Raw genomic sequence first — 25233 nt, 5'->3', positions numbered from 1 at the left:
AAGAATGTAGAAAATGAGGAAATAAACATATACAATATCCTGTAAAAGCGCACACAAATAAGGCAAAGTATTTGTTTTATCACCCCATGAGGTATTAAAATAGAAAAGATCATTTTAAAGTAAACGTCAGTAATCAATGCACATGCAGACTTAAAGACACTAAGTAAACACATAATATCATACACCTTGTATGTTATGTGTAGGTGACCTTTGAAGTTAAAATTTGATGTCATTAATTTACAATTTAATACAAGATTAGGTATTTAATTGTGTGTTAAATGGCAGTGGTTGGCATGGATTTCCCAGCTAATGATCCAGAAAAAATTAATGGTATCACATATGGTACAACCTAAATAAATAGCTAATTGTGAGTAAATAAGTAAACCTAAAAAAAAAAGTTTCTCGAGATGTTGCCATTCTCTTAGTCTTAGGCACACATAAAGGATTAATCCTTGACCCCTTAACGCCAAGGCCCTTTATCATTTTTGCTTTTTCATCTTTAACTCCCCACTTTCAAAAATCTATAACTTTTTTTGTTTTTCTATGTAAAGAGCTGTATGAGGGCTTATATTCTGCTATATTGTACTTCCTAGTGACGTTATTTAATATTCCATGCCGTGTACTGGGAAGTGGGAAAAATTCCAAATGGAGTGAAAATGGTGAAAAAAACGCATTTGCGCCTTTTTTTGTGGGAAGGGACAGATTTGGCAAGCTCTATGCCGCACTGCGCAATCTGTATGTGTTATATAAAAAAAGGAATTATTGTTATACATGCAGTTAATGTCATTGTGCTAGAAGACAGTACAGGTATACACACAGAGACAATCACTTTCCTGAATAGGTCAATCACAGTTATGTCCATATGTCGTCCCAAAGGGCTAAAAGCTGATTGATGAGATCCTTAGCAACCTATCAACCAGCTTTCCTGAGTGAGCCAAACGCTGAACACAGACTTTTCGCTGTGGTCTCTATTTGGGTTTGGGATGTGAACCCATGAAGTTCAGCATGGATCAAACAGTGCGGTTTGGGTCCAGGTCCGCTCATCACAACTCTTAGTCCTAGCAGTATGCTTCTATAATTCTAGTGACATTCGGATTTAAATAATATATATTCCAAATATAAAATAATATATTCACCTTACATAAATTGTAGGTCATCTCTCTGAGTTTATAATTTTATATGAACATGGATTTATCTTCATGCCTCGGTTGCCCCTACGCAGAAGGTACTGTAGAGGTCAGCATATTCTAACACTTGCATATTGTAATAATATGAGCAATGAGTTTGGGAATTAAAGGGATGAACTAAATTAGTCTTATTTAGTAAATGGAGAGAGGGCATGATTTAGTTACAAAATAATACCAAACTGCAGTATGGTCTATGGCAGGAGCTTATTTTAGCATAATCTGATTGCTTTAGAAAAGGGTTGGAACATGATATAAAACAAAACACCATCAACATTTATCTGAATGGGTTCGGAGCCATCTGCTGTAGGTAGAGAAGGAAACATATTTGAAACCTGTTATCCAAAGTCTGACTATTATTTAAGAGGCCCAAATACATTGCTTGGTTTGTAAGCCAAACCAGGGTATGTCTTCCAAAAAGAAAGGTACAGTTTTCTTTGTTATCAATTATGTGGAATTTCTGTTTGTATTGGCAACGTCAAGGATGAAAATTCTAGGACAACTGCGCTTATGTCTTGTGGGATCTTTTACTTTGTCCAGAGAACACAAGGTTCTAAGATATAACTTGCCCTCTACTTCATTCTTTTAATATCCTCTTCACTCTTGTTGATGGACTTGAATAAGTATCATATCATAACTACAGAGATTTGTTCTTAAAGAAAATAACAAATGTAGGATATGATGTGCAATGGCTGCTGTTAGCGGTTGTTATTGTTTGTGAAAACAATGCGAAAAAAACATAGACATAACTTCCAATAGCTAAATAAAGTATAATGCTAAACTTTGCATGATTTCTTTTTCACTTGCAAAAAAAATGTGTTTTACATAAATGTAAACGATAGACATTAAAGACAAGTAATGGAAACAATAAAAGGCGCTCTATGTCAGCATTTCTTTTGATGGATTCATATGTAAACTGCGCTTAGTGTTTTTGCAGTTAAGTAAACCGTACTTGTTTGCACTTGCCTGTCCTCATGTCTTGTTGCCATAGCAGCTCTGGTTAGGGCAATGGAGAGAGAACATCTTAGCTAATGTGTAGTAGCCAGATGGAAATGTGCAGACCCACCGTGTACACAAGCCTATGTAATCACTGAAGATGGTGATTAGCCCACAATAGATCTCTTTTTAGATTTCTTTCTTATTAATTACTGGAAAGTCATAAAAATGCAAAATGGATGACAGATGGAAAAGGTCCCAATGGACACAAATTTCTGGTTCTGCCAAGATGCTGTCAACAAACCTTATAGTAACAGATTAATAAAAAGGAATTGCAGTTTTAGATGACATGTGGGATATGAATGATGCAGGTCCAGTCAGTGCAACTTCTAATCCTCCAAAGTTTCCCCAGAAGAAACCAAACTAAACACATGAGACTGATACTAATTTTCCCTTAGTCCTCGTTTTGTCTCCAAATATGACTCAAATAACTCCCTGCAACAACTTCCCATGTCGAGAGTCTAGTTCCCATAACATGATATTTTTGCTTTCAAGAAAGTCATCCAAGTCCCTCTTGAACTTGTATCAACCAGCATGTTGCATAGTCTTACTGCTCTCAAAGACTATAAACATTGTAAAACAGTTTTTCTTGAGAAAAATGTATTTGTACATTTAAAAAAAATGTGTTCATTCTCCAAACCATCCAAGTACAAATTTACTTTGTAGTATTAAAGAAGACCTGTCGACAGAATTTTTTCACATTGACTAACAATGCCTGCTGATAAAGGGGTACAAATCCCCCTCATATCACCCAAAAATAGCTTCCAGTGGGGCACTGTACCTTAATCACAGCTATTTTTCTGATATGCAAAAAAGCTTTTCTGGCTCTGGCTGTCTGCTGGCTGTGACTCTTCTCTCTCCTGGGCTGCCAGTGAACCACACCCCATTATTTTGTCTGACAGTCTCTTCAAATTACTTCCCTGCTTCCTTGTACTTAGGGACTAAGGCCCCTTCTACACTGGCGTTTTTCACGCGCGAGTTCTGCGCGTGCATTTGACGCGCAGAACTCGCATTGCACTCTGTCCCATTGTATTCAATGGGTCTTTCTCCATTTGCGTGGTTTTCAACGCGCGTGCTTGCGTTCGTTTGCACGCGTGTCAAAATCGCAGCATGCTCTATTTTTGCGATTCACGCGCATTTTTCACGCCCCATTCAAGTCTATGGGGACGTATCAAAAACGCATTGCACTCGCAAACATTGCAAGTGCAATGCGAGTGCAATGCGTTTTAAACGTAAGGGTTGCTAGGTGACCAGTATAACAGTATTTCCCCTGCTCGCGAACGATCATTTAATTAAAAAAACACAATGAAGAACAGTGAAGAATAGAATAAAACCAGTGAACACAGTGAACACAGTGAACACAGGATCATTTAAGATAAAAACACAGTGCAGAACACAGTGCAGAATAGATTACAGATGTTCGGCACATCTGCTTACTTGTCGGGAGATACGCGCGGAGCGGTGCGAACAAAATAGCATGTGAAGAACAATATATATGTGTGAAGAAGACATTGCAGATGTATGGAAACATCTGCAATGTGTTCTTTACACACATATATATTGTTCTTCACATGCTATTTTGTTCGCACCGCTCCGCGCGTATCTCCCGACAAGTAAGCAGATGTGCCGAACATCTGTAATCTATTCTGCACTGTGTTCTGCACTGTGTTTTTATCTTAAATGATCCTGTGTTCACTGTGTTCACTGTGTTCACTGGTTTTATTCTATTCTTCACTGTTCTTCACATCTGCTAAATTGTCGGGAGATAATATACGCGCGGAACAGTGAAGAATAGATCGCCGATGTTTGCAAATTATCAGAAGACATTATTTTTCAATTAAATAACACATTTTAATCCCAAATCATGGTCCCTTTGAAAACTGCTCGAGTCTCCCATTGAAACGCGCGTCAAAAATGCGCCGAAAACGCAAAAACAACGCTAACAACACGCGCGTGAAAAACGCAAAAACGCAAATTACTCCAAGGAAAAATGGAACAAAAATGCAGCCAAAACATCAGTTTTTCACGCATTGCACCCTGACGTGAAACGCAACGCTAGTGTGCAAGAGGCCTTAGGGTACTTATTCAACTACAGACATATAAAGCTCAATGTACATATGGGAAATATTGTGTAAATATTTTACAAAGTGCCTTGTGCTAAAGTGACATCATCGCAGGTCCTTTAGCCTTCTAACAATAGCTACACCATGTATGTGATCACATAAAATCACAGCAGTCTCCATGGAGGATAGAGAGGAATAGAAGTCCATGGAGGCTGCATGTGATCACATACAGTACATTACGGGTACATTTGCTATTGTTAAGAGGCTAAAGGAACGATGATGTCACCCTGGTCACAAATTGATGAATACTAGAGAGGAATAAGGCGTGGGGAGGAGAAGATGGTAAAGGCCTGCCAACAGGACACACCCCCTCTGATGCCAGGTAATTTAAAATAAAAGTTAGTTAATAGGAACCTGTCACTGGCTGTATATGTAAAAATGTGGTCACAGGTTCCCTTTAAAACTAAAGGGAATCTGTGAACTAAAAGTGAAACTTCCTGATATCTGCCTCCTTTCCTTTATTAATTCCCCCCTCCTACCCCTCCTGAAGGGTTAGCAAAGACCTATGAGAACTATATACTTTGATTTAATTTTTTAAACCTGTTTCCATTTTCTGCTCAATGAGTACTGTGCATGAACAAATTAGGAAGACAAATAATTTCCATGGTCTCCTACAGCTGTACACATCTCAGACAAATGCTTGCACTCTAAATATTCTATAATACAGGCTTAAGGCATCATGACTGTCCACCATATGTACATTTCTGAGTTGCCTTTATGTATTTAAAGGAGTGGGCCAAGTTGTCCGTTTGCCTTTACTGCCTTAATGATAATCCCTTTATGTTCATTGATTAATTCAGCAATCCTGCTACTTACATTTCTGCTGCCTGCAAACTCTGCGTGCCGCTTTCATGACTGAGCAGTGATGAAGAGGGGCTACAGCAGGAGATCATGACACTTCCTGCTCCCCCACCCCTCTCCCTGTGTGTGTCTGTGAGGACGGATATTGAAAAGAGAGACACAGTGGGAGACGCAATGAGGTCAGCCTAGAGCTGTGAGAGAGATTGCATATATGAAGAGGGCAGCATGGTGAGAACAGGAAACGGATGAGGATCTCAAAGACCTAGGTACACATTCATGAAAAGATATGTCTACTGGAAGAGATTTATTAAAAAGTGTCCATCCTCTTTAATTTGATTTTCAAGAATCCCTTGAAATGAGAAGAAAGAAGGCCCAAAAACTAGCTTTTAGCTTATTGACCTCTGCTAGAAAGAATCACAATAGAAACCTATGCTTACATACGCAAATAGAACACATTCATTACCCTTCTAACTACTTTGCTTATAACATTTCACTGGCACGGATTTATCAAGTGACAACACTTGATGCCCTACCCCACCTGGGTTCTTTAAGAGGCTCCAGACCTGACTGGTGTAGAATCATGCTATTTCCTGGTGCAGGCTATAGGAAATGCACTAGAACAACTGTCCACACACTCCACACCTCTCACCCTTGACATGGAAGTGACCTTGATGGGGGAAAAAAGGGTGCACACCGGTAATTGACACTTAATCAAGGCTTGTACTGGCGTATATATCCCCCCCACCCCAATAGCTTGAAATTATGTGTACAAATTAGTCCCTGATGTATATCATAGATTCCTATGCTGGAAGTGAAGATTTGATGTACAATGCTTAATGCTTTTTTCAAAAGGCTCATAAATCCAGACATATGTGAAACAGACGAGCTGCATGGCTCCAATAGCTTCAATCAGTGTGTCCATAGCTTGCGGCAATGAGATGAAGTGAGGATGCTCTGCAGATTACACATGTATTGTGTGTCTAGATTCATAGGCAATGCATGTTAAAGATGAATCTCTGAAATGCTACATTACACAGGACATTGAGGTATCAATAGAGCAATAAATGGCAAGATTTAGTAATGTGGCCTTTGAGGTTCCTTAATATAGCCATGAATCATCAACTTTCTTAATATTTTATTATGCACAGCTATTTAGTATATGTCTCCATAGAAACCAAGCACATGAATGATTCTTAAGTAAATGTGTTCATAACTTAGATGGGTAGAAATCAGGATTGTCATTTATTTAGGAATTAAACTGACAACAGTAACAGTTATTAAAGGAGAAAAAAAAAATTGGTTTACATTCACTTCATACTCCAGTCATGTGTAGATGGGAGAAAAAATGGGGAAACCTTGGGTATAGAGGTTGAAATAAAGCTAGAATTTTCGTAAAGCAATTTGCTGCTTCATGATACTAAGACAATGGGTCACATTCATTAAAGTGTTTGCACCGGTTTTCTGTCTGACTTTGTCCTGAAAAGAACATGCAAGCTGCTTGTACATGTGAATATAAAGTGTCGCGGGTGCTCTGGGTCTACCAAGGCAGAAAAAATGTGCAACAAAAAGGACGTATTACTGTACCACATTTATTACTGACAAGCGCCACAATTCTGTCTCCGCCACAATTCTGTCTCCGCCACAATTCTGCAGCATGAACAAAGTGCACCAAAATAATGGTGCACACTTCCAAAGCAGTGCAGGTGGTGCCAGATTAATGAAGAAGGTGCGGCAGTTTTAACCCCTTATCACCGACACTTGTTTTCAGCTTAATGACCAGACTCGATTTTTCAAATCTGACATGTATCATGATAATTGGTTATAACTTCGGAACGCTTTAACATATCGAGTTGATTTTGAGAATGTTTTCTCTTGACACACTGTACTTCATGTTAGTTCTAAATTTAAGTGCTAAGTTTTGCATTTCGTTCTGAAAAAAAGTGAAAATTTGGCAAAAGTTTCTAAAAATTCTTCATTTTCCAAGTTTGAAATGTTCTGCTTTCCAGACAGGCAATAAAACTACCCAAAAAGCTTGATAATTAACATTTACGGAATGTCTTATTTATGTTGGGATGATATTTTATGCGTCCTGTCATTTTTCTACGATGTTATGTAATTTTTCTCATTTTCATGAAAATTGCTAAAACTCTAATTTTGAGGGACAACTCAGCTTTCAAGTGACTTTGAGAGGCCTATATGATAATAAAACCCCATAAATTACCTCACTATAGAAACTTCACCCCTCAACGTATGTAAAACAACTTCTATTGAGTCTATTAACCCTTTAAGTGTTTCACATGGGTTAAAACAATATGGACCTGAGATTTAGAAACTTTTGGATTTTTTGGAAAATACATTCATTTAGGCCAAAATTGACAGTTTCATAATAAATAAAATGATGAAACGCTTTGCAACGTCTAATGCCCAATTTCTCCCGAGTGTACTGATACCCCATACTTGGTGGTAAACTGCTGTATGGGCGCACGGCTGAGCATAGTAGCGCTATTCACAGCAGATTTGTATTGTCACATTGTACAAGCTATAAATTTTAATTTTTTTTTTGGTAATGCGAACATATGAGGCTTATTATTTGCGTGGTGAGTTACAATGTATAGATAATTCATTTGGGGGGTCTATAGCTTATTCATGAGATTTTATTAACTATTTCAAGGGTGACAGAAACAAAATCATCAATTTTAATTTTGGATTTTTAGCACTTTTTTCCCCGCTCACCGTAATGTAAAAATAATATTTTATCTTTATTCTCTGGTTCACTACGATTGCGGTGATACCTCATTTTATATTGTTTTTCTTATCTTTGCTCAATTTTACTGAGCAAAACCAATATTGGAGAAAATTGCATTGTTTTTACTATTGACAACTTTTCATGACCATAAATTTTGTATTTTTCTGTTGTCAGTTCTGGTTGAGGGCTTATTTTTTGCGAAAAGAGTTGTTCTATTCAGTCGTATCATATTAGGGAACATAGCTTTTTTGATCACTTTTTAGAACATTTTTTGTGATGGTGTTTGATGAAAAATTGTATATTTTTTTCCGTCGTTCACGAGCGGGTTCAATATTGATTTAGATTTATTGTACAGATTAATACGGACGCGGTAATACCAAATATGTACATTTTTCGTGTGTTTTTGTGTTTTATATACTGTATTTGCATTATATGTGTAACTGGGGAGATTATGGGACATTTTATTTATTTATTTATTATTATAAAATGATTTACTCTTTCTTTTTTTTTACTTTCATACATTTCCCACCTTTTGGCTTGAACAAGCTTGATCAAGCCTCTACACTGCAATAGACTTGTATTGCAGTGTATAGTGTAAGTAACTGAGCATGCTGCGCATGCTCAGTTACATACAGCCGGGTCCTGCCACAAAGGGGGCAGCGGCAGGAGGGATCGGATCCCCCGGTAAGCACAGTTTTTCTGATCCCAGGTGTTAGTGCCAGGTCTGGGCTGTGATATCACACCCCGACACTATACTGACCCAATGTCCCGAAATCTTCTTCTGACGCGGCGCCGTATACATTTCCAGGAAAAATAACAGAGGTACCAGGCAAAATGCGATTTCTAAGAAAAAGTTTCTAGTACTATTATTTTATGAAAACAACAAGTATTTAGTAAAATATAAATATCTGTAGAGCCAACAAGATCTCTCTAAATCCTGGGCAACCTCTGTCATACAGCATTTCTAATAATTCCTAATAATGGATAGTCACGGTCTTTACAAAATGGAGGCACTTGGTTAAGTAAGAATTATTTAAGTAAAGTTTTTCATAGGATAAATGTGTACTATAGTGTATCACAACATCTTTTTAATGTCATTTATAAATTGGTTTGTACATTTTTGTCAAAACAAAGCACTTTCTGTCCTTTATACTTTCAATAGGACAAAAAAAATCCTTGTTTCATGTATAACAATACAAAAAGCATGAAATAAGTGAGACTACACAGGGGAAACAATATAAAACTGTAAAAAAATGCCAAAAAAGTGTTGCAGACACAAGGGAACAAGGTAAACATAATAAAGAGTTCTAGAGAATCAGATATGTTCTCAGCCAGTTACCTAAGAAATGATCCGCAGAATAAAGAAGCAATAAAAAGAGGATGTATACTTTATTGACAAATAACACACAGCAGCTTATGCTTTTAGCCAGGGAGCTGGCAATTAAATAGTTAAAAAAAACCATAAACGCAATAAAGGAAGAAGGAAACAAACCTTGTAAAACAATCTGCTTGCATCACTAGGCATCAGACATCATGGAACAGGAGCACCTGGCCACGTTGCTAAGATTCTCCTGAGCGGTGTCAGGGGGAGAGTGACTGCAGCGAAAGCTGAGATGATCTGTAACTACAGGTTTGGTAGCAGATCAAAGTAGCATGAAAGCATCATGGATTTCTAAAATGATATTGGATACATTTCTGCTCTAGGAAATAAAGAATTACAAGAAACACGGGAGGATTAAATAAAGCACAAAACTGTAGCATCCAAAACTCCAATTTATTAAAAGCCTAGAGGATTATGACTTTACGGCTACTAGGTCACTGTTGTCTCCTCATTTTCCACAGCTAAATCTACAATGGCAGGAATAAAGGGTGCCTTATCTTACACTGCTGGAAATGAACATGTGCAAATCAAAGGCAGAGATAGCGTTATCAATTAAAGAGAGGAGATGCTGTATTATTTTACGCATTTGTTTTCACAATCAGCCAATCTGTCGCTTAATTTGAGAATTTTTCGAGTTCTAGCAAGATAAAAGTTGTTCTGAATAGCCCTTAGGCAATGGGCACTGATTTCCATCATGTTCTTCAAATGAGTGACTCAAAGTATCCTTCTCTCAGGTCACTACATCATTCCGCCAAGTCCACCCCTGCCAGGAAAGGCAAAGTTGGACAACACTCTAAGATGTTTATTTGGACCAGTGGCCGGTCCTCCTCATCATACAGACCAGATGAAAGAAGGTAGGACTCTTGTTTTACTATGTTACTATTATATTATGATACGTATGTGGATGGTAAAATCTTAGGACTTCGGTGACTCCTCACTACAGACCTTAAAGGCATACTGCATATATCAGTGATGGGGTCTGACCACTTAGACATCACTAGAAAATGACTAGTATCAACAATTTTACATCTAGAGAGAACATGAAACTTATTAAAACAATGTTGTGTACATTATACTATACATAAGTGTTTTTTTAGTTCTAGTTTTGTAGGGAGAGATTCAGTAACTTGTGCAATTTTGAAAAGTGGGTTTTTACTCTGGTATTTACATCATATAGTCAAGTGGTGGTCCTATCAGTGATTGACAGCCTTCCATATAACCGTCAATCACCGATAGCACCAGACCTGATGACTGCTTCTAAATATAGAAAAAGCAGAGATTCAAATGAATAAATAACAAATTGTACTGAAACTGTCCCCTCAAAATTATATACAGTATCAATCTGTTTGGCTCCTCCATCTTTATAACATCACACAGAAGAGACTAAACTATATTTTCATGGTAAAAAGGTCTTTTTAACCAGCACTATTTAGTTTTTTTGCTCTCCTGTATTAAAAAGCTAAGGGAAGATTGGCTAAGCTATACATTAAGGGGAATCTATCATGGCTTGTTTTCACAAAATTCACAATTCCTGCTGCACGGGCAGATATTGCAACTGCAGGCAGTCCCCAGGTTACATACAAGATAGGTACATTCAGGTACCCCCTGAGGAAGCGACGGCGAAACGCGTGTCAGGGTTTTTGTGGTACATTACTTGTGTCTACTGAATCATGCAGTCGGGTTGGTATACTAAATAATAGTTTGTATGCACTATGCACTTTTAATGTGTTATTGTATCATGGTATATATGTATTTGATATACAGACAGGTCCTGTACTGCATTGCCACCGATATGTATTTGCTCTGTTTTTGATTGATACACTGTTACTATAGTAATTATACTATATTGCACTTGGCACTTTACTCATTTATATATGTTTTGTATAGCTATAGGCACTAGTCTTCTGTATATGTATATACTCTCGAGTAGCTAACACATGTTCTTACTATTCTATGTCTTTTAAATATTCTGACTCGTGATGTACTTATGTGTTCTGTGGGGTTTTTTATGGGTTGATTTTATGTTGTGGTGATTGTAATGTTTATGAACTCTGCATATGTTAATAAAATTTGTACTTTCGATAAATCAGACGGTGAATTATTGTGTATAATATTGTTATTCCAGCATTGAGTCTGTATATGGGTATATTCTGATTAGAGATATTGCAGGCCATGTATTGTACTCTTAGTATCTGGAGAATTGGTATTTATCATTATTTTTACATACAAGATAGGGTCTATAGGTTTGTTCTTAAGGCAAATTTGTATGTAAGTCGAAACTGTATATTTTATCATTGTAGATCCAGACAAAACATTTTTAGTCCCAGTTTTTTTTTTTTTTTTTGCTGTAATGGGACCAATGATTATCAATAAAGCTTCATTACAGACACCTTACAGCTGATCATGGCCATCTGGGACTAAAGTAAAGCATCAATAGAGCTTTACCAGAGGTCACAGTGGACAGAGGGGTCTGTCTTTAACTAGGGGTCATCTGTAAGTCGGGTGTTCTTAAGTAACGGACCGTCTGTATTCCCCCGCACCGAACGCCAAGTTTTTTTCAGTACAAAATCTTTTTGACCTTCTTCAAAATACTGCTTAGTTTGTAACAAGGTCAGATTTTTCATTAGACATTTTTATATAAATGAGGCAGAATTACAATATTTATTAATAAGATTTTGAAATGTTTCTACACTGGAAAAAATAGCATTTACAATTAACAATATGTTCACCAAGTTTGACTTTTACCTAATTTCGTAAAAGTTGCCCATATCTACTTTGTCTGTCAATGTCCATAGAGTAAAAGTGCCAGGGAGTTGGGATGTTGGGTTCAATCTGACTTTCGCTCATTATAAGTTCCAAATACATTAATTGTTGTGTCGAAGACTACCGTGCTTGTTACATTGATACACCATTAGTAGTAGCTATGTGAGTGTTCTATGGCCTTTTCAGGTGTAAGCAGTAAGGGAGGCAGTGCCTTGCATGTAGGACAAACAATGCAGACTAGTGTGTCAGTTTGTATATAAGTAATATCAGATGTATTTTGATTTATAGCAATATTGGCGCTCAGCAATACAGCTCAAGTCCCTCAGGACAACGAAATAGTGTTGCTTCTTGCAGGTGATAGAAGTATAGATCAGGAAGTATTGTGGTAAAACAGGCTGCAGTGTTAGATTGGTTAAAAAACTGAGTAGAATGTGAGAAATAGAAGAACACTGAAAACAATAAATGTGATGCTGCTATGTTGAAATTGTTCCAAAAAGCATGGTATGCCCTTCCGAGCAGCTTAAAACTATCATAAAATCTACAATATAAAGTTATAATGTTGTTTTGTTCTCAGATCCTTTATAAATAAATATATTTAACCTACTAAACACTTATAACATAAGTAGATATATATTTACATGGCTACCTACTAGCCCTCACTGTGATTGGCCATGGCTGTCCCGCTGACCAATCACAGCTTTGGAAAGTAGCTATGGGTAGCTCAATTAACCATATTGGCTGCGTGGGTGCAAAATCCAGCAAAATGTCCGGGTTGCATGGAACGCATTTGAACCCTGGACGCAAACTTAAAACTCAGATACAATCATCTGTAATTGGGACTCATCAATTGTAGGCTTTGACCAGCCAGTCTCAATTAAAGGACCCCAGGTCTGTCTGATAATGCATCCTGTAGTTAGGAAATTCTTAAATAAGTTTACTGTGAATAATTTCTAAAGAATCATTGTATATAAAATAAAATAAAATAAAGGTATTTATGTATTTCATCCTTTGATGCCCCTCCAGTGGTCTCCACTTACTGGTACCTTATCGTATTAATCACTGGCTTCATGACTACATTCCTGTTTGGCTTCACCAGTTGCATATGTATGGTGGGAGAATAGCTGACAAAATTGTAAACCTGAGCACACCTATGTGTATATGCCTGTACAATACAGAAATTATTAAAATAAAACAATCTCCCAAATCTGTAAACACAAAAAGGCCAATTCAGCTTCCAAGGATACACCAGGAAAATAGACAAAATTCATGACTTTATTTAATATCGTAAAAGTACTTGCCAAGAGGTACAACAGCAGAAACAGTCTACGCTTTTCGGATACTACATATCCTTATTCATGACTCAATCTCCCAAATCATGTTAAAAAACTATTAAATTCTCTTGCCATCCCTTTTCTTTCCATCCTTGGTTGAACTTGATGGACATATGTCTTTTTTTCAGTCATACTAACATGTAACTATATGTAACTAAATAAAACAATAAAACTAACAAAAAGGTGAAGAGACTATTAAAAATAACAACTTTTCGTTCAAATAGTTTTTTTCATTACTGTTATAACCTGTACAATAAATGAATGATTATGATGATTCATGTAAATGATCAAAAATCATAATAAAATGTAAAATAGCTTTAATTCAGAATTTTCTTAATTTTAACTGTTGTTATTTTTGTAATTATATCATTACATTAAAGGAACACTCACTGTCAAAGCTAATTAATTGAATAATATATGGGGCAGGGCCTGAAGGGAGGAAAGTGATGCATTTTAATTGTATTTCTAGAACCTTGCAAGAACCTAGTAATGCTCCTCTCTTCAGGCCTTGCACAAGGTATTATTCAATAAATCAGCTTTGACTGTAGTGTTCCTTTAACCCCTTCCCGACGCGCGCCGTACTAGTACAGCCCGCGCCGGGGCCCGGTGCATGGAGAGGGCTCGCGGGCCGAGCCCTCTCCATAGCCGGTAAGTCTTTGCTGCATATTGCAGCAAAGGCTTACCGGTAACACCCGCGATCGCTGCTAGCACCGATCGCGGGTGTTTTCACCGCGATCGCCGCCGGCAATGCTGCCGGCGGCTTCAAAGAGATGGCGCCGCATGGGCGCCGCCATCTTGTCGTAGATCACCGCTCCCCTATGACGTCACGGGGAGCGGTGATCCGTCGCCGTGGTAGCCTCGGGTGTTCCGAATACCCGAGGCTACTTCGTTTTAACCCTAATTGTTTAACCTAATTGCACATTGTAATGCATGGGGAGTAAAATCCACATATACTGCCATACAGTAGTATGGCAGTATATGATAGGATGAATCAGACTACCTAGGGTTGGAGTACCCTAGGGAGTCTGAAAAATAGTAAAAGTAAAAATAAAAAAAAGTTAAAAAAAAAAAATTATAATAAAAAAACCTAAAAATTCAAATCACCCCCCTTTCCCTAGAACTGATATAAAAATAAATAAACAGTAAAAATCATAAACACATTAGGTATCGCCGCTTCCGAAAATGCCTGATCTATCAAAATATAATAAATTTTTTTCACTACGTTTAACCCCGTAACGGAGAATAGCGTCCAAAGTAAAAAAATGGCATTTTTTTGCCATTTTGAAAAATATAAAAAATTCATAAAAAGTGATCAAAAGGTCGCACAGTCCCAAAAATTATAGTAATGAAAACGCCATCAAAATTCGCAAAAAATGACACTATCCACAGCTCCGTACACCAAAGTATGAAAAAGTTATTGGTGCCAGAAGATGGCAAAATAAAAAAAAAATATTTTGTACAGGAGGTTTTAATTTTTTTAAATGTATGAAAACATTATAAAACCTATTCAAATTTGGTATCCACGTGATTGTACCAACCCAAAGAATAAAGTAGACATGTCATTTGGGACGCAGAGTGAAAGCTGTAAAATCCAAGCCCACAAGAAAACGTCGCAAATATGGTTTTTCACCATTTTCACTGCATTTGGAATTTTTTTCCCGCTTCCCAGTACACGCCATGGAATATTAAATACCGTCACTATGAAGTGCAATTTGTTACGCAGAAAATAAGCCATAACACAGCTCTTTATGTGGAAAAATAAAAAAGTTATAGATTTTTGAAGTTGGTGAGTGAAAAATGGAAGTGAAAAAACTAAAAAAGGCCAAGTCGTTATCAAGTTTTTATAGTGGTCATTTAGGGTACTTCTCTACAGTGCCACATTAGAAGAAGATATCAGTAGGTGAAAACCTTATGCAAGAAATCAAGTGATCTCCTTTGAGTGTCCCCTTGTAGGACACATAAATAAAACATTTTTAAAAAGTTTAAAAACAAAGTGTCAGTGAGAATAATGGGGCATAGTTTATTGTCAGCCTGAGAGAGAGAAGAATCACAGATACCAGAGATGAGACAGAAAAGCTAAAATAAAAAATAATTTGAAAAATGTAAATTTGGCATAGCTGTATTCGAGAAATAGCCTGGTCATTAAGGTGGGAGATAAGGGGTTGACATTATTAATAATATACACAAAGCATTGCAATAGGTTCTATTATATGAAATTAATATTCTTTGAAACACTATCCTATTCCTATAAAGGTCTTCTATACTACAATATATATATATATATATATATATATATATATATATATATATATATATATATATATATATATATTTCTATACTATAAGTAAGACACAGAGAGTCAGAAAATGTTGTAATCCCAGTAATTTGCTCAAAAAATCCTATTACAGCAGACTAGTAGACTTTACTGTGAGCATGGTCAGTGCATTGAAATGCTTCATCCATATATTCATGTTTGTCCCAGATATTACCCTTTTTCCACTAAAATAAGCAAACATTCATCATCACTAAACCATCCCTCGCATTAAGCAAGGCACAGGCTGCTATTTCGACAGAGTGTTCTCAGAAATTTGGCAATCAGGTAATTTTGAGTATTGGATAATTTCATAATATAAACATGCAATTAATTTGTTTCCCTCACATCTGAATGTTCATACCTGCAGTGTTCCCCTCAGGAATATTCGGCAACAATGAAGGCTGTGACTATCAAATTCAGTTCTATTGTGTGAACCTGATTGTTAAATGTTGGGTAACGTCAGGAAACACTGCAGTAAATGGTGCTATTCCTCTATGTTAAGTATTAAACATTATTTCCTGGAATTTCACAGCTTAACAATGACAACTTTTGCTTCTCTACTGAAATTTAAATGTAAAACCACACCCACAGTTTAGACTGAGGTTCACCAGTGAAATTGATACTATTACTTGTACATTCCTAGGTCGCTTTCACACAATGCATTTTAATTGTGTTTTGAAACACTGCAAATGAATCAGGCAAAAAGCATCACAAAAAATTTTTGTGTTAATAATGGTCAAAACTGAGATTTAGTTGCATTTTCCCTTTGTGTTCACAATGGGGCACATTTACTTACCCGGTCCAGTCGCGATCCAGCGGCGGGTTCTCCGCCGCTGATTCGGGTTCTGCCGGGATTCACTAAGGTCCGTGCGCCGATATTCAGCAGGTGTCGCTACTGCGCCGAGGTCCGCCGAAGTTCACCTGCTTTTTTCTGGTGTACGTGAGTGCTTGATCTTGCGACACAAATGGCTTTTTAAATTCTGCGTTTTTTCCGAATCCTTCGGGTTGTCCGGTGGCCACGCCCCCCGATTTCTGTCGCGCGAAAGTCGGCGCGATTGCGCCAAAAATCGATCGCGTGCGCCACAATCCCGTGAAATACAGCGCAAAACGGAAATATTCGGGAAAAACCCGACGGATTTGCGGCTGCGGACCCTTAGTAAATGTGCCCCAATGTGTTTTAAATTAATTTCAAGCGCATCTGGAGAATCTCCTCCCTGAATACAGATGTGCTTAGATCTTGCATTTGGTAATTTTGTTTTGCCATATTATAAAAAAGCCTTGTTGCTTACAACTAGACACAAGAATTCAGGTCTTAGCACTTACACGTTCATGGAGGGAATATTCCAGATGCGCTTGAAATGCATTTAAAAAAAGCACATCTTGTGAACATGAACTTTGGTTCCAGCATAAGGTAGGACCTCTTATTAAAATCAATCTGTGTCTTCAAAGCTCCCTCTAATATCGTGGCCTCCTCACGTTTCCTCCTAAGATTGTTGTCCCTCGTCTCCCCTTCATTTTTGTGGCACCTCATCTCCCCCTCATATTGTGGCCCATCATATTGTGGAATCTCACCCTGTGCGCCCCCTCATTCTGTGGCCCTTCATCATATTATGTCAGCTTCACCCCTTATATTTTGGCCCCCTCATCATTATCACTACTTTATGTTGTGCTCCCCTACCCTCAAACTGTGGCCCGCCTCACCTTGTGACCCCCTTCTCTTCTTCTCCTCATCCTGTGGGACATTTTTATCTCCCCCTCATATTGTGAGCCCCCTCTCCTTCTGTGGGCCCCCTATCATCCCATGGATTGCCTCTTCTACTTTCCTTGCTTCAACTTAATTAAAAGATAATAAACCCACATACTCAGGTCTCCCTATTCCCCACCAGTTGTCATCTTCTCTTTTTCCTCTGAAAAAAAAAAAATTATTTGTATATGCATCGCAATCTTGCTAAAGTTGGAACTTTTTAAATTTTTTCCACTAACCAACGTCTCCTATGCATTAAGGTTTGTTCATGTGCTGAATCCATGTAGTCAGCTTTGATATTATACCTGGGTAGCAAGTTTGGTTCTGGTACTGGATCTTTGTTTTGGCACCAGATCTATGTTGTAAGTTTCGTGGTGGCACTCAAACTTCTTACTGCCAGTAGCATTTTACTTCTTCCTTATGTCCACAGAATTTTTCTACTAAGGGGAGCAACATTTTAAATAACAACTGATTACATACTACCTTATATTATAATGACCCATTTGAATATTAATAATGTCCTGGAATAACCCTCTAACCATGTATTATACTTTCTTGCAATCATGCAATTTCCATAAGGCAGTTAAACAGGGAATACCAGTAATAAGCATAGTTCATTAATAGAGATGAGCGAACACACTCGTCCAAGCTTGATGCTCGTTCGAGCATTAGCGTACTCGAAACTGCTCGTTGCTGGGACGAATATTTTGCCAGCTCGAGAAAATGGCATCTCCCACCGTTTTGATTTTTTGCGGCCAGAAACAGAGCCAATCACAAGCCAGGAGACTCTGCACTCCTGCACCCAGCATGACGTGGTACACTTACACGTTGATAGCAGTGGTTGGCTGGCCTGATCAGGTGACCCTGGAATAGACTAGCCCCTGCCCACGCTGTGCGGATCATTCTCTGTCTGGATGCCGTTAGGGAGAGAGCTGCTGTTATATTAGCTTACTGTTAGGCAGGAGTGAGTCTACAAGAACCCAACAGCCCTTGTTAGTGCTAGAATATTTTTTTTATTTGCTTGTGGCTGGGCTTGCTGGCACTAGTAGTGCAGCTAGTACCATATTGTGACGAATTTGCAGGGAGACTTACGAACGTTCTATTTAGCTCTTAGTGACACACGTATCCATCTCAAACACCTAATTGGGACAATTTATTAGGGGTTTGATTGAAGTAGGCACAGTCTGCCGATTTTATTTTTATTTTTTTTTAAAACTGAAAGTGACAGGCACACCACAAAATCCAGTTGTGTGCTGCCAGTGTAGGTTAGAAACTAGCTATACAAGAACCGGCTTTCTTAGGGCTACAATAGCGTTATATATATATATTTTTTTTTATTTGCTTGTGGCTAGCCTTGCTGGCACTAGTAGTGCAGCTAGTACCATATTGTGTTGAATTTGCAGGGAGACTTGCGAACGTTCTATTTAGCTCTTTCCCGATGCCCAGGTTTTCCACCGGTCGCAGTCTGTGGGTGATGATGACATTATTGACGTAGTGGAAGAAGTGTGTAAAGAGGTGTCAGACGATGAGGAGACACGGTTGTCAGACAGTGGTGAAGTTGTTGTCAGGGCAGGAAGTCCGAGGGGGGAGCAGAATGAGGGATCGGAGGATGATCAGGTGACAGACCCAAGCTGGGTTGATAGGCCGAGTGAACACAGTGCTTCTGAGATGGAGGCGAGTCCTCGACAAGAACAGGTTGGAAGAGGCAGTGGTGGGGCCAGACGGAGAGGCAGGGCCAGAGTTGGTGCATCAGCGCCAAATGTTTCATGTAGTGAAGCTCCCGTGGCGAGGGCTAGATTTTCGGAAGTCTGGAGGTTCTTTAAAGAAACACCGGATGACCGACGAACTGTGGTATGCAACCTGTGCCACCCCAGGATCAGCAGGGGTTCCACCCCTACCAGCTTAACCACCACCAGTATGCGCAGGCATATGAATGCTAAGCCCCCCACTCAAGGGAACCAAGGCAATTCACCTCCGGCTGGGCACACCACTGCTCCTTACCCTGTGTCATCTGCTGCCTCTACTAGTCAGCCCCCTGCCCAGGACCCCAGCTCAAACACCTCCTGTGCGAAAACGACACCTTCGCCTCCACAATCCTCCACAGCATCCACCAATGTCTCCATGCGCAAAGTCCAGCTCTCTATACCCCAGACGCTGGAGCGCAAGAGAAAATACAGTGCAACTCACCCACATGCCCAAGCCCTCAACGTCCACATCTCCAAATTACTTAGCCTGGAGATGCTGCCCTATAGGCTGGTAGAGACCGAGGCCTTTCGCAACCTCATGGCAGCAGCCGCCCCTCGGTATTCGGTCCCCAGCCGTCACTACTTTTCCAGATGTGCCCTCCCAGCCCTGCACCAGCACATGTAAGACAACATCATCCGCGCCCTGACCAACACCGTTTCTGACAAGATCCACCTGACAACGGACATGTGGACGAGTGCTGCCGGGCAGGGCCACTATATATCGCTTACGGCACATTGGGTTAACTTGGTGGAGGCTGGGACCGAGTCTGACCCTGGGGCTGCTCATATACTGCCGACGGTGAGGATTGCGGGGCCTACCTCGGTCCAGGTCTCTCAGGCCTACTATGCCTCCTCCTCCCACCCCTCCTCCACCTCCTCCTCCGAATTACCATCCGTGGGCATGGCGCTATTAGTCGGTAGCTCTAGGCACAGCAGCACTGCCGTCGCTAAGCGACAGCAGGCGGTGCTCAAACTGCTGAACCTAAGTGATAAAAGGCACACCGCCCAAGAGCTATTACAGGGCATCACAGCGCAAACTGATCTGTGGCTGGCACCGCTGAACCTGAAGCCAGGCATGGTTGTGTGTGACAACGGCCGTAACCTGGTGGCGGCTCTGCAACTCGGCAGACTGAAACATGAGCCATGCCTGGCCCATGTGTTAAATCTCATAGTTCAGCGGTTCCTCAAGACATACCCCAATCTGTCTGATTTGCTCACGAAGGTGCGCCGTATCTGTGTGCATTTCAGGAAGTCCAGCACAGATGCTGCCACTCTCAGCGCAGCGCCGCCTCCAACTGCCCGCTCACCGACTATTGTGCGACGTGCCCACGAGGTCGAATTCAACATTAACCATGTTATCCAGGGTTTACCAGCAGCGCAGAGCGATTGTAGACTGCCAGATGTCAACTTCCACCAGAACTGGTAGTCAGGTCAGTCAGCTTCCTCAAGTCTACAACGAGGAGTGGACGTGGATGTCTTATATCTGTCAGGTGCTGAGTAAATTTGAGGAGTCAACACAGATGGTCAGTGGCAATGCCGCCATAATCAGCCTCACCATCCCGCTGCTTGGCCGGTTGAAAAACTCTCTGGTCAGCATGAACTCGGAAGCTTTGCGCTCGTCACAAGAGACGGGGGAAGAAGATTTCCTTGTCGATAGCCAAAGCACCCTCAGGTCTGTTTCTCAGCGCATATCGGAGGAGGTCGATTTCATGCTAGGCTGCCTATCACGTGACCCTCGCGTTCAAAGAATTTATTCCAGCACCGATTTCTGGGTATTCACTCTCCTGGACCCACGGTACAAGCAAATTCTTTCCACTCTCATCCCTGGTGAGGAAAGGAGTGTGAGAATGCATGAATACCAGCAGGCCCTGGTGCACAAGCTGAAACAGTATATCCCTTCTGACAGCGCTAGCGGCAGAGGGCGTACTTCTGCCAGTTTTATGTCACCCCAGCAAGACACTGTCACCTGTCCCCAGTCTCGGCAGAGTAGGGCTGATCTTTACAGAAAGATGGTGAGGGAGTACGTAGCTGACCATACTATCGTCCTAAATGATCACACAGCTCCCTACAACTACTGGGTTTCAAAGCTGGACATGTGGCACGAACTGGCGCTGTACGCCTTGGAAATTCTTGTCTGCCCAGCCGCTAGCGTTTTGTCTGAGCGGGTTTTCAGTGCAGCTGGTGGCATTATCACCGATAAGCGTACACGCCTGTCGACTGACAGCGCTGACAGGCTGACGATTATCAAGATGAATAAAGCCTGGATTTCTCAGGATTTCTATTCTCCGCCAGGTGAAAGAAGTTTAACTTGAATATTTCCTCCTTCTCCTCCTCTTTGTACAATAAAGCAGAGGAAACTGGCTATTTTTTTCCAGGGCCAACTGGCTCCAGCTATAGTACTCTATGTATTTAATTTTTCTGGAGGGCCACCCACCCGGTCCTCTGGTTTGAAAACTTTTTTGGACTGCCACATACAGGCACTCAATCTATTTAATTTTTCTGGAGGACCACCAACCTGCTCCTCTGGTTTGAAAACTTTTTTGGACTGCCACATACAGGCACTATCCAAATTTAATTGTCTCCATAGCAGCCTCCACATGTCGTCTTTATAGCTGCCTCCACACATTGTCTCCATTGCTACCTCCACACATCTCCATAGCTGCCTTCCAAAGTCTTCCATATAGCTGCCTCCATACATCGTCCCCTTAGCAATTGAGCTGTGTCAGGCAGAATTTTGGGTTGTTTTCATGGCTTCCACATCAAACTTGTTAACAAGCCAATTACTTATAAGAACAGTACTACACTTGATCTTATAAAAAAGGTTCTTAGAAGTGCTGTTTGTAGCCCCCGCCTGCTTTAAAAATTATATTTTTTTCAAAGTAAGCGCTTCTGGCCCATTTTGGGTGGGGAGGAGCCGAGAGACTGGGGCTTGGACAGGCAAAAGCTCGCCTGGCAGCGGACCGCCAGCTCCATCCCAAGATTAAGCAGCCTCAGAGGCATCCATGCATGCTGCCCGTGCAATTTCCTGTCCATTTTTCCTTCACGATCCTCCACAGCTTCCACCAATGTCTCCATGCGGAACTTTCAACTCTCTATACCCCAGATGCAGCACATCATCCCCTTATCAAACGAGCTGTGTCAGGCAGAATTTTCAGGTGTTACACCAGATACATAGTGGAACTCGGCCCATCTGTCGCCGCCATGCTGGATACCTGAAGTTGCAATCATAGCAGCGCAATATGGAGGCCCCATACTGTAGCTCTTAATCATGGAAGTCGTCTCCATGGCTGCCTCCACATGTCGTCCCCTTATCAAAAGAACTGTGTCAGGCTCATTTTTCGGGTGTTTCACCAGATACGTTATGGAACTTGGTCACTATGTCGCCACCATGCTGTGTTATCGACTAAATATACCGTCAACCTTTTGTTCACATAGGAAATCATTTCAGCGCTTCTTGCTCACCTCCTTTTTTTCCTCTCTGCCGCCTTAACCAGGCAAAATACTGATACATACAGTGCTACAACTTATCCTCGCCAAAAGGAAATTTTTTTTATTGGTTTGAAGCCATTTGGGGTATGTCGCCAGGCCACTCTCTAGCCTGCCGCTGCTGCCGCTACCTCTGCATGCCGTCTTCTATAGTGTCAGTGTCAATTATTGGATGTTTTAGATGCTATCTAGCCTCATTCGGTCACTCTGTCATCGCCATGCTGTTGCCCATAATTTTGGCATAATGGTGCAATTAAGCAGCCTCAGAGGCATCCATGCATGCTGCCCCTGCTGTTTCCTGTCCATTTCCGTGGTGTTTCCACCCTTGGTCCCCTTGAAAAATGCTTGAGTGCTCGTCTCGAATAACGAACCCCATTGCAGTCAATGGGAGACTCGAGCATTTTTCAAGCATCGGGAAAAGTTCGTCTCAAATAACGAGCACCCGAGCATTTTAGTGCTCGCTCATCTCTATTCATTAACAAATGGGTCCTTAAAAGTTCTGTTCCACCTGTGTCACCTGTGTCCTCCAAAATTATCACAGCAGAGGGCCTCTGGGATTAATTAAACAAGCAAAGTCTCCACAGAAGTTTAAAAGAAATCTACTGCCAGGATCAAGGATTCAAAACCAAGCACACTTACTTCGGGTAGGCCCGAAGTCTTTTAGAACTATGCAAATGAATCTGAGGGGCTCTGGTAACACCCAAACTCTGTCGTCTTTTGATAATGCACACCTCTTTGCATCCTCATTATTCTTCTCCTCCCTCCCCTTCCCAGCCAGAGAACCAGTGACATTTCCAGGTTCTCAGCAATTCCAGAATATGCATGATTGTGGCAGCGCTGCACAGCCAGCTGCTTCTCTGTGTGGCTGCGCATGTGAACCCGGAGGCCAGCAATTGAATCCTCTCAAAGTGAAGCCACCTCTGGGTTGCTACTTGTGCAGCTGCACTGAGGAAAAGTCATCTTCACAATGCTGACACCAATGCACGTGCTCGGAAATTTCTGAATTCTAGGTGATGTTCTTAGCTCTCTGGTCGTGAAGGGGAGGGAGGAGGCGGCATTGAGCTCGCATAGAGGTGTGCATAGTTAGTAGGAAATGGAACCCGGTCTCATTTGCATTTATTCTTTGACAAAACAATAGGTTTAGAAGCTAAAAGTAGAGGGGGCATATACCACCAGGTAAGTGTTCTTGATTTACAATCCTTGACTCTGGTGGTAGATTTCCTTAATCAGGGTTATGTTCAATAAAATACATAGTGACAGGAAAAACTGTGTTCCGTGGATTAAGAGCCAGCTGTTATCATCCATTAACTTGCGGTTATTTCCTGGCTCTTAATCCTGTGACCTACACGGCTGAGTAAATTGGTTAGTTTCATTTCTCTGAGTAAAGTATAATATTGTAAGAAAAGGTGAAGAAACAACAGAGAATCTATTTATTTTCCTTATAATAAGTTGCGATTGTAACGACCTATAGTTTTGAATACATTTTTACTGCATACATTCTATATTCTACAAATTAATACTGCAATAAACTGTTATATTTTCCCATGATTGTAATCCAAACACTAATTTCTGCTATAAAAAATATATATTAACATTTTCACGTTCCACGATGTAATAGTATGGCGCAGAGCTGTGAATGATGTATGAAGAGGGCTCACCCTGTGATCCCTCATATTACAGACGTGGGATTTGCTGCATATTGCAGCAAACACCCACCATTAACACCGCTAGGGGTCAAAGTCTTGTGGTGCATTGGCACCGCCATCTTGTTTTCTTCACTTCCTGTGACATGTTCAGGGAACTATGATTGGTTACCATGACAGCCTGGGGTCTTAGTAAGACCCAAGGCTGAATGGTTTCTGCAGATTCGTTATTATGTGCCAGTGGCACATTGTAATAAATCACGTGTAGAAATGCCATGTACTGCAATACAGTAGTATTGCAGTATATGGTAGGAACGATTAGACTGTCTAGGGTGAAAGTACCCCAGAGGGTCTAAAAAAATAGTAAGAAAAAAAATTCAAAGCACCCAGCTTTAGCTAGAACTGATAAAATCAGTAAAAATCACAAACATGATAGGTATCACCGCGTTCCAAAATACCCACTCTATCAAAATGTAAAAATGGTTATTACCGACCATGAACCCCCTAATGGAAAATAGCACCCAAATGTCCAAAACGTCTCTTTTATGCCGTCTTTAAATAACATAAAAAATTTTTAGAAAAAGTGATTGAAAAGGTTGTTTATTCCTAAAATGGCAGTAATGAAAATGTCAGCTTATCATGCAAAAATTTATACAGCTCTATAAACCAAAGTATGAAAAAGTTACTAGCGTCGGAAGATGGCAAAACAAAATGTTTTTTTTTCTTAAAACATTGGTATCATCGTGATCATACCGAACCAAAGAATAAAGTAGATGCATTATTTGGAGTGCACATTGAAGGATGTAAAAACTGAGCCCACAAGAAAGTGATGCAAATGTGTTTTTCGCCAATTTCACCACATTTGGAATATAAATTTAAACGCATTTAAATTTAAGTGGCGCATGGGCGCTGCCATATTGTATTAAATGGTAAGGTCATTGGGGGGCGGGATTGGCTACTATGACAGCCTTCCAT

At 40.2% G+C, this 25233-nt stretch overlaps 1 protein-coding gene across 3 annotated transcripts in view; it reads left to right on the top strand.

Annotated features, from left to right (window-relative positions):
* Positions 1-25233, top strand: part of KCNMB2 (potassium calcium-activated channel subfamily M regulatory beta subunit 2) — a 387451-nt gene that overhangs the window by 290481 nt on the left and 71737 nt on the right. For all 3 annotated transcript variants that reach the window (XM_072142771.1, XM_072142769.1, XM_072142770.1), the window contains one exon: positions 9966-10085. In XM_072142771.1, coding sequence (XP_071998872.1) covers positions 10030-10085 — 56 coding nt within the window. In that variant the 5' untranslated portion in view covers positions 9966-10029. The remainder of the gene's footprint in view (positions 1-9965; positions 10086-25233) is intronic.

The sequence above is a fragment of the Engystomops pustulosus genome, chromosome 3 (genome assembly GCF_040894005.1).
Source record: "Engystomops pustulosus chromosome 3, aEngPut4.maternal, whole genome shotgun sequence".
NCBI classification, from domain to species: Eukaryota; Metazoa; Chordata; class Amphibia; order Anura; family Leptodactylidae; genus Engystomops; species Engystomops pustulosus.
This window is presented reverse-complemented; position numbering and strand designations above follow the sequence as displayed.